This window comes from Clytia hemisphaerica, unplaced genomic scaffold (assembly GCF_902728285.1).
Source record: "Clytia hemisphaerica strain Z4C2 unplaced genomic scaffold, Clytia hemisphaerica genome assembly, whole genome shotgun sequence".
Taxonomy (NCBI): domain Eukaryota; kingdom Metazoa; phylum Cnidaria; class Hydrozoa; order Leptothecata; family Clytiidae; genus Clytia; species Clytia hemisphaerica.
In genome coordinates, this window is record NW_027103307.1 from 259,984 (window position 1) to 279,554 (window position 19,571).

At 34.6% G+C, this 19,571-nt stretch overlaps 2 protein-coding genes across 2 annotated transcripts; one reads left to right on the top strand and one right to left on the bottom strand.

Annotated features, from left to right (window-relative positions):
* Positions 1–450: 450 nt before the first annotated feature.
* On the bottom strand, positions 451–1,997 carry LOC136812371 (uncharacterized). The gene is made up of 3 exons (XM_067068870.1): positions 1,387–1,997; positions 1,005–1,139; positions 451–692 (listed from the first exon to the last, which is right to left on the bottom strand). Exons 1-3 carry the CDS (start codon positions 1,901–1,903, stop codon positions 535–537), a joined length of 810 nt encoding a protein of 269 aa, XP_066924971.1. The 5' UTR covers positions 1,904–1,997; the 3' UTR covers positions 451–534.
* Positions 1,998–12,004: 10,007 nt separating this feature from the next.
* On the top strand, positions 12,005–16,898 carry LOC136812382 (uncharacterized). Its single transcript, XM_067068879.1, has 2 exons — positions 12,005–13,127; positions 13,500–16,898. The coding sequence occupies exons 1-2, from the start codon at positions 12,044–12,046 to the stop codon at positions 14,261–14,263; spliced, it is 1,848 nt and encodes a 615-aa protein (XP_066924980.1). The 5' UTR covers positions 12,005–12,043; the 3' UTR covers positions 14,264–16,898.
* The last annotated feature ends 2,673 nt before the right edge of the window (positions 16,899–19,571 follow it).

Consider the following 19,571-nt stretch of genomic DNA (forward strand, 5'->3'; position numbering starts at 1 on the left):
GCACAAAAAGGAAACCCACCGGGGTGTTTTGAAACCACAATCGATTTGCAAGTGCTCTAAAGTAGGTTCGAAGGGTAGAGTTTTAACTCTGAGTTTTAACGCTAGACTTAAGACTATACCTTAGGATGTGAGGATTCAAAAGTTCAAAAATGGTCCAGTAGGGCTTGAAATATAGCCTAGAAACCAATAAATCCCTCCCAGATCGAAATAATCGTTGAAATCAAGTTGAGGGCCCGAAATTGACATTCTCGCTCGAACTTCAATTTTCGTAAAATGGTAAATTAGCGAAAAGTGCCAATATGTTATGGCACTGATTGTAGATCAATCTTTTCAGCCTGCCACTTTTTTGAATTAGGTTCTTTCAATCAAAATTACTGGCAGCCGAAAGAAACGTTTATAAATAAAGGGAATGTCTTTTTGGTTTGCTATTTCAGCAGATTAATTTAAAGAAAATGAATTTTTCCACTCTCAACTATGAATCACCATTACTCTATATCATTACCATACACAAACTTTCTTGTTACAGTACACCAATCAACTTACTTTGGTGACCAATATTCCAGTAACTATAGCAACAAGACTTGTAGCCCATGCTAGGTAATAGCTCCAACCAAATGTTCCAAGTTTAGAGCGTCCCACCGCACAGAAATGTTTGTCAGTGAATATAGAAGCTGAGACCACGATTAGTAAGGCTGAAAAAAAAAGAAGTAGGTTAAGTCGAAGTCAATTTTCTCCTAAATATGCACAGAATCGCAAAACCAAGCAATCTAGTCACCATAACGACAATGTACTGTTGACACTCTAATTCTATTTTAAGGGCAATTATATATTCAGCAAATAACGGAGCCTATCGATAGAGAGTTGAGAGTTTGTTTAAAGTGACTTTCAATGTTATGGAATAATGGACCGTTTCGAATAGCTATTTGAATTAGAGAGCGTCAACTGTAATGTAATTGTAATAAGAGCGTCCGAAACAAGGGAGTATTCTCGTGACAAATAAGTACCTGTAATCTCAACCAGCACAGCCAAAACGATCAGTGGAAGATTTCTTCCTTTCATCCAGAAGATGAGGTAAACGAAGCAAAACAAAAACATGAAGATTGACACCATCATTAATGCTTGCATTTGAATCTGGAAGTCTGAAAAATGAATAGAAGAATATGTCACTCCCTTTTAGACCACATTCAAACAAAACAATATATATTGTAAGATTTCTAAACCCTTTACTTTATGTAAAGCCATGACAATTATATAATAAACAATCATTCCAGGGAAAGAGGTATGTTACGTTACGTTCATTTTTTAACTGGACACTGCCAGTAGGGACCTTACGGTGGGTAAATGACTATTCCAAGCAGATCTATAAAACGGGAGTGTTTAACTTACCAGCCAAATGTTGATAATCTGAGCATTCTGTTGTCCCTGATCCAACACTTTCTTCTTTGCAAACACGAAACAATCCATGAGATTGTGTTGATCCAAAAGCAACCCAACTCGTAGTCGATGTGCATACTATTTGCATGAAAAACAATAAAATAAGAAAGGCAAAAACCATCTTGGTCCATTTAGTCCATTTCAAGGCTTTAAATTGAGCATATGCAACTGTGGGTGTAGGTATTCTTGGGATGCTGATATTAGGTAATTTTACAGTAGATCCTGAACTCTGCCCAGTTTTTGTTGTTGTTTTTATGGTGGTTTTACTGCTTCCTGGAGTGTTTTTTATATTGACTTTTGTCTCCTTTGTTTTCGTTTCTTTGACTTTGGTTTTTGTAGTGATGACTGTTTTTATTTTGGGTGGGTTGGGTGCTTTTGTTTTCTTAGCGTTGTTGTTGTTGTTATTGTTTATTTTTGCGATTTTCACTTTGACAGTTTTCTGCATTTCACCTTGCTTATTTGAACCCATTTTGACTATACCGGCTTGATTTTTATGTCGTCAAACCTTGAACCAATTAGTTTTCAAATTGGCAGCAACAAAAATCCAAAAAATATCTGAGATTTTTCACTCAATGAGATAATTTTTTTAATTCATTTTCTTGGTCCCTTTTCAAAACTCCAGATCTTGAATAATTATACCTCAAAAATAAAAATAAATCACAGACTTTATAATGCCAAAACATTTAACCAAAATTGTGAAACGATTCATCTTTTTGAAAATCGTTTCATTCCACTTGAAAAAATATCTCCATCATTGTTTTTCGCACGATTTGGCATGGGAATGGAACTATTCCCCCTAAAAAAGCTAATAAGACGGAGTACATCTCATAAATTTTAACGTTTGCATGTTACAAATTTATTCAAAAGTCTGAAGTTTTTTCTGTCTTAATTTGAGTTCATGAACTATAAATATTTGTTTTGGATACTAGTGGCGTATTAGAGGCGTATTATTATAACGCCCTGTTTGATAGTTTACAAACACCAAAGGAGTTATTTTTGGTTGCACAACTTCCAAATTATTTATCGTCCATTTATACACCTGCCCTGTATCAATGCTTGCTTCTTTTACGCCTGCCCTGATTACACCTAAGCTCAAATTGTTCCAAATTTAATTCCGATCCCTTACGGCGACACTTATAGCTACACAGCTCACAAAAAAATGACGCCAAAAAGGCCCAACAAGATATATTAGACTAACATTTCATCATTTGTTTACAACGGATTAACTTTTCACCGCATTCATGTGACACGCTAGCAATAAAACTGAGACATTGATTTTGATTGTTTCTGCTTTGTCAGCATAAAAGAAGTGCATACTTTTCATATCTTCAAACTAATGTCTTTAAAATAGTCTGCACATTCTCGTATAGAGGAAACTTCCAAGAAACTCAGAATTTGAAAGTTCACTGAACATTTGCTCCCCACTGGAAGAAGCACACTGAATTTTCAGAGCTGTAAACAGTGGCGGCCTGGCAGGGGGTGCAGGGTGTGCAGTGCACCACCCAGAAAGACCTGAGAGGGGCGCCAAAAAAGCTTTTCAAGGGGGCGCTAAAATTCTTTTTGATGTTTAGTTGGGCGATTTTGCGCCCTTTGACACGTTTTAAGCGCCTTCTATAAGTGCAATGTAAATTTTTTTCGCCTGCGGCGCTTCGTTTTATTTTACGATTTCAAAACTACTATCAACATTTAATTGCTAAAAGTGAAAGCAAGAGAAGTGTTGTGTATCCACCAGGGGTTAAAGAGGATGCTCACCCCCAAAATGAGAGATTGATCGAAACTGCTCGCTGTGGTTTTTGTGGTCTTATGCGAACTAACTTTCTCCTTTTTAGAATATCTTATAAGCTGTTTGACCTTTCTTACACCAAATTTTTTTGCCTGCGGCGCCAGAATTACAAACAACCCTTATTCTTGCCAACTTTCGATTTTTTGGGGCCTCTTTCAGCCATTGATCTTTAATGGAGAGTAAAGTAAGACCAGGAAATAACAAGGCAATAGATATCAAATTATCATTAGCACTTACACCACCTTCGTATAAATGAAAGTTTGTTAACTCAGGGATTCCGGGCGTTACTTTCAACCAGTCACTGCTCTTACAGTTTAATAGTTTCACTTAATGGTATAGGGCGCAAATAAGGACAAAAATACCAGGGGCGCCAATTTCATAGTTTGCACCACAAAGACAATTAAGCCAGGCCGCTACTGTGTAAACATTTGATTCTAACTGAATCTTGATCTCATTCTAATTTGCTGAAAGTTTCACATTGAATCACATTGAACAAGGAGTGAACTACCAGATTTTACCGACACATTGGAGTTTGATGTTTCAGGGAAGGGAAACTGTAGAGGAAGTGTTTCTTTTTCAAATTCTGTCCCAAGGATTTTAAGCACCATAAGAACAAGATCTGCATGTTATGTTCTGAGATAAAATTCTTACATTGAATCTTTTCTACCGGGTGCGCCACAAATAACTTTCTGTCTTTAAAGTGAATGCGATTTTCAATATTTCACTCAATTTTTTATTCAATTGGGTATATTTTTTGATCCAATGATCCGATTTTAATTGACCCATAAATTTAAGTTTTCCTTTATTCTTCCCAATGAAAAAGGAATGGTTCTTTAAAATTTTCAGACCTCAAGAAAAGTAACTTTAAAGAAAGAAACGTTTTTGTAGTGCACCCGGTACGTTTGTTGTGATTAGATTGGCTCGGTTTCCATCGAAAATCCTGTATTATTTCCAAAGCTACTTTTTTCTCGTTGAATGTGCGTTGAATAGTATCGCTCTTTATCCACAGTGTTTATTCAGACACTGTGAAACTCACGGTAGATATTAGGGCATGGATGCATAATCTTCCAAAGGTGCTGTCTTCAAGTTTTAAAAACATGCTTAGACTAATTTGAACAAACCGAAATCCCCTTAAAATAGACCCTCTTACAATAACGAGGGCTTTAAATAACATTTATTATGATTTTTTAACGTGGTAAATAGAACAATTTTTAAAGGTGAATATTAAATTATTAATATTTGTTTTAGTAGTTGCTATTGGTAACCGTGTGACCAAATTTCTATGACGTTGTCTTGAAATGTTTTAGAAATCGAAAGAAAGTAGAAAGGGAAGAAAAATAAATCTAAGAAATCATATAGAAGTATTTATATGATAAAATAGGGAACATAACAAATAAAAAAAAGGATCAATTATATTCGACCCCACCTTCCAATGGCCGATGGGTATAGTTTAATGAATACAATTAGTTTATACTGGATACCTAAGAATCAAAATGGAATGCTGAAAGGGTGTCTAAACAAACGATGATCGGATAATTAGAACATGAGTCTGTTAAATGACGCGCCTTACGAGCCTGAATTTTGACGCGCCCTCTTACGCACCCTATTATCAACGCGCCCTAAATTTTTGACGTGCCTTACAGTATTACTACCTTAAATTTTTGTAAATTTTGACGTGATTTTTATTGCCCCCCGGCACGTGAAAGGCGAATGTTCTGCAAAAAATTATTCAAAAAAAAAGACGACAACAACGGCGGTTCATTTCATTTTTTCTGATTTCTAATCCAAATTTTTTAGCATTCTTCATGAAACAGAAGTGATTTTATTTCTTTATCATTTATCATATTTATCAAAAACACTTCGTAAAAATTTATTTATAGACTCAATGACACATGGTTTTATCAATATTTCATTTTCTGGTTGAATTCTCAGTGTGTTATTTTCTTGCGAGTTCATACTTAATTGATTATGCCTTATTATTTTCCAAATTTTAGCTAAATTGTGCTTTTAAGCGTTATGCTTATAAATAAATAAAAGAGCGTAACGGTAGGGCGATTACTCAGGCTAAAAGTAGCATTCCTTATTAAATTATCATAAATTCAGGGCTATAGTGGCATTTATAGCGATAGTTAATGCTGCTTACCATGCATCTTTAAATCAATAGTTTTAAAAGTATGCTTACGCAATCAGACCTATCTGACCAATAATAATGTAATGCCTATGTATACATATTCTACCATTCTTCAAAATGAAGTAAACTATTTTTGACAAAAGCTTCGGCATCACATAATTAAAGAAAAATTGTTAGGAATTATAGGAGATTCAGATTGAAGGAAACTAATTGAAAGTTTTGTTACGAAAATGATGCTTGTAAAAACAAGTATGCTATGTTTGATTTATGAAAAAAGTTATTACCGAAAGCCAAGTTCCCTTAAATCAAAAGTTATTGATTGGTTTCTTACAAAGACGATGCTTAAAAGAAAAATATATATGCTCACGTTAAGCACAATTCTTTCCTGGCTTTGCTAAAGAACTAATTACCGAAAGCCTAATTCCCTCAAATCAAAAGTTATTGATTGGTTTCTTATAAAGACGATACTTATAAGAAAAATAAATATGCCCACGTTAAGCACAGTCCCTTTACTTGCTTTGAAAATACTGCTTACCGAAAGCCTAATCCCCTCAAATCAAAAGTTATTGATTGGTTTCTTATAAAGAAGATGCTTATAAGAAAAATAAATATGCTGACATTAAACACAATTCCTTACTTGCTTTGAAAAGAACTAATAGCGAGGTTAAATATCGGTTTTGCTCTAGAACACGTTTCCGTTCAGTTTCTCGTTCTAGAGCAAATCCGATATTTTTGCCCGGGGTATGTCTGCCTAGCTTTCGGGTTAGCCTGTAGAAAAGTGCCGTAGCGCGAACGAAGGCTTCAAAAATTCGTCCGTCGTCCTGAGTTATCTACTGATACTTAACCTCAGGGCGCGTCGGTAATAAGCTAAGTAAATAAGGCGCGTCAAAAATTTAGGGCACATCGATAATAAGGCGCGTAAGAAGGTGCGTCAAAACTTAAAGGCGCGTCGAAATTCAGGCGCTTGGGCGCGTAAGGCGCGTCGTTTAAAAGACTCTTAGAACATACCCCTGATTGCAAATAGGTTAACATGACCTAAAGCTTTTGGCAGTTTGTTTTTACGACACTTTAGGTAAAAAGTGGAATGTCGTAACTGATGACGTCATATATTTAAAAAAATAATGCAAATAAGTCTTCTTGAGTGGTATAAAACTTGCCAAATTGAAATATAGTCAAGGTAACGCATTCATATAAATGGCCTTTCAAAATGACCCTTATCAATATCCCTAAATGTTATCTTGAAATTTCAATACTTTATGATATTAGTGGGTTCGAAAAAGAAAAGATTTTTGTCCTAGATAAGACGGCTTTCACACTTTTTCTCTCATATCACTTCCTTTTCCCATTTGTCCTTATGAAACTGATGTTATAATTTATTTAGGATTTTTCTACACTTCGTCTCCTTTTCTTTGCTTTGTACCATGGCTTTATTTAAGTTAAGAAAAATTCTGACAGAAAGGTAATTTTGTAAAGTTGAATCAATGTTACTTGAGTTAGGTATAGTATTCTTAGTTCTTCTTATTGCAGAAGTGTTTTTAAAAGCTAAGCAAATTCTATATAGAAGGTTTTTTATGAAAGCAATATTTCATTCTCGAATTATATTTTTAAAGGGGTAACCTACCGCTGAGTTCTTTTTGAAATCTTTATTTTTTCCATCATAATGAAAAATGGCTCCGTTGATGATGAATTTTCATCTTTCAAGCAGATATCAGGGAACTAAAAGTTTTTTTGTTTTTCATAAAACTTTCTTGGTTTTTGTTGGATAAAATTGGATGAAACTTTATAGTCTAATGTTTATTTGAATCTTTAGTTTTTCAGTCCTCTCAGACATAATTCAAAGATGATCTTTTTTTGTTTGCTGTAATGGGGAGTTTTCAGAAGTCCGAAACTTTCTAGTCCGCGAACGCAAAAAAGTCCGACAATACATTTGACCGTTGCGCCAGTTTTCCGAAACAGATTTCGTCCGACAACGAGTGATAGAAAGAATGTGTGTTTCAGCAAAAACAACAGCAGCATGTTGTACTAGCCAGCCAAATAATTTTTTCTTTCATATTGCAGGGAATAAGCCTGTCCGTCCTTTACACAGGCTTACCAAAAAACTGCTTATATATCTGAAATAAATTCGTTCTTTCAGTTTAGTCGCAATTAGAAAACACATTTGCTGGTGGAAGTGAGAGCGTTAACTGATTAATGACAAAGTAGAGGAATGGATGAACTGGCGAAATAGTTCGTTTCTACGACGTCTTAATTTTGGGTAGACCGCTGTTAAACAAAAGTTGAGGCTTGTTATGATAACGGATCGGCGACAATTTTCGGACAAAATAGCAGTCGAAGTAGACAAACTTCTGGGTTGATTCAATTTCGTCAAGATTCGAACTGTTTTGCTGTCGGACTAGAGAGTGTCGGACTAGTGAGTTGACCCGATGTAATATATCTTACCGAGGAAACTAAGCTTTAATGTCAGGCAAAGTTGGAGTTTCATCAAGAATTTCCTTTATAGTGGGATAGTTTCTAAATGCTTCCATTATAAAATCTCTCGTTTGATAGCATATTGGGACTACCACGTTAAATTTATCAAAATCAACAATTGAGGTGAGAAAGTTACTTGTCAATGGCGAGTTTCGTGTGGTTTTTTTAAATGATATATCATTCTCATTGGGGACATCTTTTGAGATTAATTTTATCTTCGGAGGGGGGGGACTCGATTTCTAAATGACGGCATGTGCCACCAAAATAATGACATTCGAAATCGGACCCTTCCAGTGCAGCCCTCGTCTAGTGAAAAGGTACCCTTACGGTGCATTTTACCGATTGTCTCTGACTCTTACAGTGTAGTTTGTTTTCATATCTTATTTTGCTAAAGCCACCTGAAAATGAGACTTAGATGTCCACACAATGCGCAAAACCAATCAAAATTGGTGCGAGTCAAAACTATAAAGATTTTAATATTTTTTACTGGCAGACTTGCAACTCAACAACAGTGTTTTAGCTGAAAGAAGACCCTTGTAGTGCACTCTATGAAAAGTACAACCTTACAGTGCATTTTAAGAGTCCGAAAAAACTACCCTTAAGGGTGGCACATGCCGTTGGTCGGACCATATGAGTGCCCCCCCCCGGGACTTTACCAATAGAATGCAGCAATATCGTATATCCAGAAGGCTAGATTCGAATCTCATATGTAGCATTTGAGGCCACTCGTCCCCCTATTATACATAAGATGTGCGGCTTGCATGCTCCCAAATCAAAATACACCCTCTTCTTACAGACCCAGTAGGATTTTTTCAGCCAGTGGGGATAAAAATAACGGACCAAAACGCGATGGGGATTGATTTTCTCATAGTTTTTGTGAAAGGGGTTTCAATTCTTTTGTTCAGTGGGGATAAAAGTTGGAGGATAATTTTCCACCGGGGACGATATTTTGGCCAATTCTTCCAGTAGGAAGGATTTGTGAGAAGGGGGTGTCGAAGTATCCAACGAAAATAAAATAATGTAAAAGTACTGATATCAGCAATTTCACCGGACCTTTATATTCTGAAAACCGTTTAAATACCTAAAATTCTAAATATGTTTTGACCTTGATTCGAAGATATACTGCAGGTATTTTTAAATATTCTTTAAAACACTAAGATTGATTTAGATTTAAACTACCACCTCATTCTTTTATAAATAGAATAGCAAAAAACTTTTTTAAAATAAAAGGGTGCCATCAGATGCAGGTAAAACACTATCGCAACAAACACGTTTTATGTAAAAACAAACTGTACAAGAACATAAGTCTTCGATGGCCAAAATATAAAAGAACAAGTTAAGAACATTTTAAGGCTTTGTGGACTCTGAAACACCCAATTTCTTAGGAAAACGGACAAAAATACTCACAAAATGGTGAAATAAGAACATGTCAGGCATCCAAAATTTTGGATGTTCTTATAAAATGTTCTTTATTCCTTTTATGGAAATGTTTAGTTTTCAGTGACCATTTTTGGAAATTTTTCATCTTAACGGGACCAAGAAAGCCATAAATTTCATAAATTAATGATAGAATTAAAAGCGTCGGTTAAGGCACAATCAAGATCAAAAGACCCCAAATACACTTAAATAAAAAGTTACTATCTTTATCCATCCTAAAACCGAATCTAATAGGGTACAGACGTAGGTTGATAAAATATCATATCAATTATTTAATAAATTTTACCGTTTTTCTCTCCCCTCATATTATTTCAACCTTTTTCTCAAGTCATTATTATCTACTTTTTTCAAGTTTTTCAAATGTTTCAAAATTTCTTGGATTTCATATTTTGTGCTGTTATTTTTCCTGATTTATTTGTCGTCAACTTTTTTTGGCAGAATAATAGAATTTCGAGACTTTACTGAGAATTGAAGTTACTGTTTCGAAAAAATGACTCATACAGTTTACATTGGCACCTGGAAAATCTCCTTTTTTGATTTAAAGTTTGCTTATTTGAATTCGATTATATATTTTCAAGATTTTGGACTTTTCAGTACGACTAGATCCTCTATTTATTAATGAATATGGGAACTGCTGTCTTACCCAGACATGCACCATCTCTTTTTGAGGAATTTTTTTTATTGACGTCAACACTCCCCTGCTCCCACTCCTCCACCCCGTCAAAATGTTGAGCTACCTCCTGCTTTCTTATCTTAAATTTTATGTTTTTGAACTGTACACGTTTTTTTTTTATTAGAACCCAGTTTATAATAAGAACATTGAGGCTGAAATTTGTCAAAAAATTAAGAACATCGTAAGAACATGCCCAGCCTCAGTTTGGTAAAAAATGACAAGAAACTACAATTTTCCTCTTTTTAAGCAGTTTTAACCGAACTCAGGGATGGATTTTCTAAAATCGAGAGTCAAATATTGTCCAAATTTTACCAATTTTAAGTGCTCTTTATTTTGCATGATATTGTCGATTTAGAGTAGTCTGAAAAATTAAGAACGCATTTAAGAACATTATAGGCGGAAACCTGCCAAGAAAATAAGCACGGTGGTTAAAAGTAGCTGTATTCTGCCCACATAGACTTAGCCTGTGACGTCACACAGCGAATTATGTTTAGGTTTACAGAGCCTTGTAGAATCATCAAAATGCCTTCAAACTTGGTAAGTAAATTCAAAATAATAAAAGAAAAATTTTTGTCTTGAAAATTTTTAGATTTCCCGATTTCCCGATTTTCAAAAACGGAAAACCATCATTTTTACCCCCGTCTTTAGTAAAAAATCAGACCTAGCAGAAAATTAAAAGCCTTAATTCCCTAAGTCTTAAGATAGAAAATTTCCTTTTAACCATAACTTCCTTCATGTCAGTTTTCAGCTTTTAAGTATATCGGGAACATACAGTTTAAACTCTGTAATCCGTTTTTTTACCATATATGGTCATACCTTTAATTCTAAATTTCTTGAGTTAATCAAAAGCTGAAATTAAAAGTGACCCCATTTTTAAGCACAACTCGTCAAGATCTATCGTTTGGAAATGTTGCTATAAGCATTATACCAACTTCAAATTTTCGTTAAAATTTTGATGACGTATTTTTCGGTCACGTGATGACTTTTTTTCAAAAAAATTTTTGATTTTTTTTTGAAAATAGTTTGAAAAATATTTAGGGCAAAAAAAATTATTCTAAGGCTATAAGAATGATAAAGAACAGGATAATGGATTTAAGTCATTAAGTAAGTGGTAATAAAAAAGCCTATTTTGACCACCGTGAAGCACATCCAGGCTCAGCCAAATTTTAGGTGTTCTAATAAAAAAAAACGTGTAGCTTCTTTTCATACTGCAAGTTTTGAAAAAGTTCCACCGTGTTTGTGAGACAGGGCTCCCCACTGGAAAACTGAAAACTGTCCCTGTTGAAGAATACATAAACATTACGCTGAAGTCTTTTCTTATCAGGATCAAGTAGTTTACGAGTTGCGAAATCCCAACTAAATTTTCATCAGGTCACTAAGACAGTGAGGGGTGTTCTCGAGTTAAAGTTCAGTAAAAATCGTAAGCCTTCAAGATTAAATTAAAGATTTGACTGCGCTACCCACATATTATAAAATGGAAATTTTAGTAATTGATATTTCGACATACGCTAAAATTTCAATTTTCATAAATGTATACCTCAATATTATCTAATAAGACCAACTTAGATGTAGCGTGACTTTTATCAGTATATCTAACTATGAGTTAAGACCAGCTAAATGGTTTTGCATAATTGACCTTGTCTCCACCAAAGGTGATCAAAAACCAAAGACGTGACTCAATTTATTGTCAAATTTTGATTTTATCTTCTTAAAGGGCGAGTCAGTTTTTCCTGATTTAGACAAGCCAGCAGGATCAAAACTATGAACGACGACATCTAACTAAAAGGGCCAAGATGTTCATTCTACGTGACAACATTGTCTCATAAGGTCTTTTAAAAAATTTGAAATTTAACATTTGCAAGAAGTATTATATTTTAGTATTTTACATTTCAGTTCATCCTTGAAAAAAGTAGTGGGTCATACTTTACTTCTGAGGAGGACGCTTTATTAATCAGGGTAACGATTCGACATTATCTTAATTTTTCGGTTGTGATCTAGGCTTGATATAACTACGCTGTATATATTATCTCCTGGAATTTTATTTTTTAACATTTTTCCATCTATTTCTTTTAGATTCAAAATGGTACAAAGAAAATAAATCAAAATATATTGGAATATGTGGTTGAAGCAAGCTACTCATTTTCTGGTATTTCTGCAAATCTTTGTCAATATCATCTACGCATGCCCAGCAGATTGCACGTGCTATTTGACCTCAGTTATCTGTCAGTATAACTTTCTAAAGAAAATACCGAATGGGATTCCAGAATCGACGACCAAGTTATATCTTGATGGAAACCAAATAGAGAGAGTTGAAAGAGCTGAACTATCCAATTTAAAAGATTTAGAACTGTTGAGTATTGGGAGTAATACCATAAGTTTTATTGAGGATGATGCTTTTCATAACTTGACAAAATTGACCAGTCTACATATCAACGACAATAAACTGACAAGAATCAAAAGAACTTTTTTCAGCAACTCGCCGTTATTAAGGCATGTTCGAGCTGATCGCTTATCACCTAATGCTCCTTTAGAAATTGATGATCACGCTTTTGAAAATCAACAAGATCTAGGTGAATTAAATCTAGCATCAAACAACATGGTTCGAATCTCAAATAACACTTTTGCTGGACTCTCAAACTTAAAGCATTTGGATATCTCCGATAACGACATCCAAGTTTATTCCTCGCACGCGTTTACACCTTTAACAAGCAGTCCAACAATTGAAATTGACGATGGTATTAAATGTTGTTGTCAAACCAAGGCTGCTTTCACCGCATTCGGGATTTCTCAAACGTGTATTAATCCAGAAACAAACCAACAAGGAGATATTGCATCGTCGCCATGCACTGATACAGGAGTATGTGGAAGTTTTAGAGAATCGACGAGTGATCTTTGGCCCCCGATGCCGCCAGAACCTACGACATCGGTAACATTTGCATCACCATCATCATCGTCATCATCTTCATCAGTAGTTGCAACAAATATTGAAAGTTCATCATCACCAAAATTCTCATCTTCATCATCATCGTCAACAAGCAGTATTCTTCACAATTCCTCACCATCACCATCGAGTAACATTGTGAGCTCATCAATGAGTGAATCGAAATCAGTTGAGATACAGGTGTTTCAGACATTGCTGACAGACTCGGTTTCTGATCACGTTTACACAAATCACATAGATTCAGCATCATCTTCACCAGGTACAATAATGCATTCGATCCCTTCATCCCACTTAACACAAACAGTACTTGCAAATAGTGATTTATCAGTTGTGAGCTCTAATATGATTTTAAGCACTTCAGTATCTTCATCGAATAGACTTCACAAATCAAAATCTAATTCGGTATCTGAGAGAACAACACTATCAAGCACAAATGCATTTCACACTGAAACACTGAGCACTATGACAAAATCCTTACTGCACGAATCAGCCATATCACCAAGCTCAAATTACGAAATAAGCACAAATGTACTTAGCACCGAAAGCACGATGGCACAATCTTCAGAAATCTCAATTTATTCCCCGTCAATGTCCGATTCATACAATCTCCGGCCTGTCTCTTCCTCACTAGACATGTCATCAGTAATTCCAGCAAATTCAATTGAACCAACTCCCGTCTCAAAACTGAGCGTACCGTCTACTTCTATCACAAACTCTTCAATCATTCCTCAATCGTCAGCAGCTCCAGTGATCTCTTCTGAATCTAATGATCATACAACAGAGATACTAAATCACCAATATCCTTCAACTGTTAAACCAAAGCTCGAAAGCAGTATGTCAATGCAAGAGCCTGACCATCAGACATCTTCCAAACACCCTCATGCAATGCCTTCAATCAGCAATGATGTTGACCAAACCACCCAAGCAGGGACGCTTCAACCTTCCTCTCACTATCCTTTGGAAGTATCTTCAATAATTATGTTACATACCATATCGCCATCGCATTCAGTACCAACACTTAACGGAACATGCAGTGTCTCGACGTGTAAAGCAGGTTGTGAATTCTCACAACAACATTGCCAATGCTTCGAAAAAGGTACTTCGAAAGCCTGTCTTATCACCAGTACGCTAGATTCTCAAACAGGAGATGAAAACTCAATGGCAGATTGGCAGATGGCAATTATCATTGGATCGTGTGTCGTTGTCTTGTGTTTCATCGTCTTCTTTATCTATTTCAAGAAGAAACAAAGTCGTGAACGACAATTTAACTTGAACACGTCCCGACAAAATATGGCGATGAATGACAGTCCTCAAGGTCGTGACAATCGTATGTTTATTATTGAAGAGACAAACGAGGCTGGACCAGTTAATCGACCAATTGCAGAAATGTATTAATCTCAGCGAGAAGCGGCGTTAGGACATCAATAACAGTGAATGTTCTCCAATGAACAACAACATGCCACCACTAAAGACTTATATAACGAGAAAAATATTTGATTGCTAGTGAGAGCTATTCGATGTTTTGTATTATAATTTCATTACTTATTATGAGTTTTTCAGGGTTTTATATCTGGTACTGGAAGAGGGTCATGCAAATAAAATAAAGTACAGGGGCGAGTTACTGGTAAGGATCCCGTTTTTTCAAAATTTCATTTAAATGGGTCCAAATTTAGTCTGTTACTGACGGTATGTAATTCTTAGGATTTCGAAATTGACTTGATTCTTGACCGTCAAATTTTGTTTCCCAAAGGAGCTCTAGAAAAAAAGATCAATATTAAGCCAATACATGTCTTTTTATAAGCATACAAAAATCCAAAGACTGACTCGGAGATGCTTAAATTGACAGATTGACAAGGCTGAAAAAAGCTTGATGGATGCTATATTTCAAGCAAAATTTTAGGGAATTTCCAAAAATCCGTAAAATCCCAGAAAAAAACAGCGAAAATCTAGGCTCAGGTAATGCTTAACAATTGCTATATCTGAGCCTCGCTATGCTTATAAGTACAATGCTTATAATAAAACATGTATCATTTTGTATTTGTAAGCATTAATATTTTATCTTTTGTTCTAACCGTATTTGTACAGATTTCTAATGCACTGTTATATAAAAGTTTGTATAAAATTAACTAAAAGTCTACATTAAAAAGTTCAAAGTGTATTCACATATTATACAATTCATAAAACCGAATGATCATTCAAACGTACTTTACTCGAGTCTACTCAACTTGAATCTCCATGCTCGAATGTCTCCACCGTAGCTTGAATAGTTTTTAATCCATTGGGATCTAGTTCCCTTTAATTTAACATTTAGCATTTGACTTTCAGAGAATCGCCTGTTTGACCATAGAAATTGACCAAAGTTTTGAAAGATCTTCTATGGAAGACAACTTCTGCTGGTAGAATGGTCTCGTTGGTGACATCACTTTTCGGGAGAATTTTAGGCTATCAGGTTTCAACCCGATCAAACTTTATATAATTTATCCAAATAATTCAAAGTCAATGAAATTAACTTGCTGGTGTTGAATGGACCGATTTCTTATGCATTTGAAGGTTAATATCAAATTTAAAGAATTTCTCGCAGATGTCACAGAAGCAAAGTGAACTCTTTTTACCAAACAACAGTTGGTCATAAAACATTCTATTCCCATTTTTAGTTCTGTCTTTACTGTCAATATTCATAATTTCAGAGTTATGTCTTGTATTCAGTTTTGAGATCTGAGACTTTGAGTTCTCCAAGTTTAAAATCGAAATCACATTTGAATCTTCTGTTCTATCCATGTTATGGACTAAAATGATATGTGATTTCAAGTTTGATAGATATCGAAAAGACATGCCACAGGAGGAGCATTTATATCCATTAGTAACAGGTTCTTCGTCTATTGCCCACAGACCATTGCAAGACTGAAATCGTTTATTCCTTGGAGCTCCATATCTAGTATGTTGCTGTTTTTTGTTTTTGATCTTCTTGAAGCTCAGACCGATTTTTTCGTGCGTTTTCTTGATTTTGCTGCTTGTTTCAACAAAGAGGCTTCTTTTAAATGTCTCATTTTGATTTTGAAATCTTCGGTATCTGTTTTATTTGGTTTATTCATATTGGAGTCGTGCGTTACTTTCTTTATAGGGCTTTGGAACAGTTGTCTTTTTACTGTTATTGGGTCTATTGCTTGTCTGGTTACCGTTAGTTCGTTAGATTGATTTTCACTTCTAGTGCTCGGTGAAGACTCTGAAGATGTTGGAGGAGTTTCTTTCTTCTTCGTCGATACCCTTGGTGGAAAATTAGACGCAAGATTTCTTGATTTGGGAGATTTACATTTTGTCGTTTTCTGGTGTTTTAAAGAAGTTGATAAGTTATGTTTCGGAGAGACTGTTTTATTTTTAGTTTGACTTGCATCGAGTATGTTTTTAAACCCGTTTGATGATCCGATAAAGCTTGGACTTGGTACACATGTGCAATTTGTATCAATTGCTCGGGAGAGTAAAACATTGCTGGTAGTTTGGGGATTGGCTTCAATTGATAGTTTTTCAAAACTTTTATGTAAAACGTTTATGTTACTTTCGTCCAAAGTAACATTGGGGGATTCAACATTAATCAACAATTTTTGAGTAACTTCTTCGTCGAAAGTTTTATCCAATAACTTTAGGCAATGATCTTTAGAATTTTGATCAAAAATTTTCAGAACATCTTCATGAACATTTGAAAGCGGTGTCCTGGTGCAATCATCGTCGCAATCTTTATCAAAAAATCTGTCACTTCTCTTAAACATATCTTCATTTTTGTTCATCAACGAATGTTCATCTTTAGTCAGCAATTTTCGAACATCTTCGTCTTCATTTGTATCCAAGAAAATATCGACGTCAGATTCAAAACCATCATCTTTGGAATGATCAACATCATTTCTGATTTCATTGAAGATGAATGCTTGGTGATCCTGACTCATGCTCAGGCCATCAACTTTAACGTTTTTGTTACCGACTGCTGATTCGAGTGAACGATTTGATTCATTTTCCGAATCTTCAGTCTTCATCTTTATTCATATTCTAAAAATTCAAAAAAGAAAAATATGAGATATTGAAATCATATATCAACCATCATTAAGCAGCTTCAGAGCAAAAGAATCTTAATCCTATATGTTTTTGACATGTTTTGTATATCCAGAAAAAAAAACGAATTAGAAGCAGCAAAGGGGTCTTCCATATTTTACGTACGCAAGAATTTCCCAAATTTTTGACTCCCCTTTCTCTTGTACGGAGAGAACAAATGGAAATGACGTCAGAAAACGTAGACATACGCTTTTGCTGAACCCCTGTGCCCCTTCACTGTAAACCTGCTAAACGGATATTTTAGACTCTCCTGTCTTAAACAATTTCTACTTTTTTTCTCGCCTTAAAGTCAGCTTTCATCTGATCCGTACTTACCTTTATAAAAGCAACATCACTCTATATTTCTAGGTAGACGAAAAGGTAACTAGAATACTCTATGGTATTATAATATTTCAAACACACCTGCTTATTGTAATGGTTCATATTCATTGATTCTGCATTGACGATCAATGAAGACAAAGTTTTTATTTCGTCTTCATAAAACATTGAAGAACTTTTTCTTTTTCTTGTATTCATAACCTTATGGGGTCCAATTCTTGTAATTGTCGAGGCTGTTCTTTTGAAAATCTAACTTAGGTGAAACTAAAATCAAAATAATGGGGAAAGGGCAGATAAACGAACAATGTTTTTGAATAAAAACAAAGAATAGTGAAAATTTTTATTTCGCTTATAAAGGCGTGAATATTTTCCTTAATTCTTGGTTATTTTAATTCCTTTTTTCGCCCTTTAATTAGTTTTAGACTTTGCAAAGTCTAAAGTTTTCGACTATCGATAATTAATATTTACATATATGTTATAACAGAAAATAGGAAAATTTTGATGAAATTTCAAAATAAAGCCAGAAATAAATTATGAGTAGAAGACTGAAGAATGAGCATCAAAATAACAGTTTTTCCAGCACTTTATCGGTAGAAATCCTCTAGAAAAGTAAGAATTTGTAAAATAATGCTGGATCGTTTCTGTTACGTCTTTATTATTTTGTATCCCATTAAGGGTCTTTGATTACTTCTACTTACTTTAACTACCACCTTAGCTGGCAACCGAAACTCGGAAGACCTTCGCACAAGATCCATCTAACGTCCGAAATAATAACAAGGCTGAAAAAGCATGTTACATATTACTATTACACTTTATAGCCCCTTTATAAGAACACAAGGCTTCGATGTTAAGTACATTTAAAGATTTTGCGGACTCTTAAAACACATACAATTTCTTAGGATGTTACACTGAAATACTCGCAAAACGGTGAAAATAAGAACATTTTGAGAACATTTTTAGGCTTATGGTCTCTGAATTTTAGTATTAGAACATAAAAATTATGTTTTAGGTTCTTTAACACTATTAACAAAGAATTGCCTTAATAAATTTCTTTTTGATCAAATCCCTTAAAGAGTAATTAAGAATTTGATTGCAAAAATGACGTTATGAACTTTAAAAAGACGTTAATAATATGTTGCATTGGGGTGAAAAATGGGTCAAAAAGCACTATTTTCAAAATTTTGAGTTAAATAAGCTTTTAGAAAAATTTTCCGAAAATATATTTTTAGTTCGGTAAAAGATACACCATCTACTGCAAAATAAATTCAAAATGTTTTTTCTTCGCCGAAAATAAGCTTTTCCCAAAAATCTTCATTTTCTTCTTCATCAAATTTTTTCATTGCAATTCTTAAATTTTCAGACTCAAGGATAATTGGCCTAACAGAAATGTATAACATGCCACGGTTTTGAGTGCTACATCAAGTAGAAATTTATATTTTGTACGTGGCAAATATCAAAAACTCACTATGGTCAGAGCCCTTAAGGTCTAACTTTAAAGCTCAAAAAGAGTATCCAAAGGCTTAATAAATTTTAAACGTCCTAAAATGTGTGTAGCCACTTTAAAACCACAATTGGCAAAATCCACAACAGCTGTCCTACCTAAGGTAAGGGTCCCGGTAAGGGTCCAAAGTTCGAAAGTCGGGCGGCACTCCCCCCTGTCAGCTCGTAATCCTAGTACCCCCCCCCCGGGCTAACCAATAACCAATAGAATTTAAGATAAAGAGCAGAAAAAAATTTCCATTTAAGTTATTAATCAAACGCAGTATAATCAAAATGGAAATATCATGAAAACAAAAAATATAACATTCCTAAGATACTAAGGTGGGGTAAAATAGGGGCAATAAAAGAGTTATTGAAAATTGCGAATTTGCGCTATGTAAACTAAAGAAAGAAATAATTTTGCTAAAATCACAAATCGGCATCATGCAGGACAGTTACTTCAATTTCAGGGAATTTCCAGAAAATAAAAATTCCAGAATTATCAAATAATTATCAATCTTGCTCAAAATCTAAATTTCAAATGCGAAATAAATCAAAGGTTCTGAAAATCACTAAAATTGCCTTTGAAAATCTTTGGTAAATAAATTTTAAACCTCCAAAATCTATAGTCATGCACCAGCAAAGTTACAAACTAAAGCTCCTAGTATTGCAATATCCCTTCCTCTGTATAATCCCATACTCATTGACAAGTACATGTTACATTAACCTTCACATTGCTTTTACAAATCAAAACAAATATCTTTTCCTCCATACTTTTGAAAGAATAGCAAACAATGTAAGGACT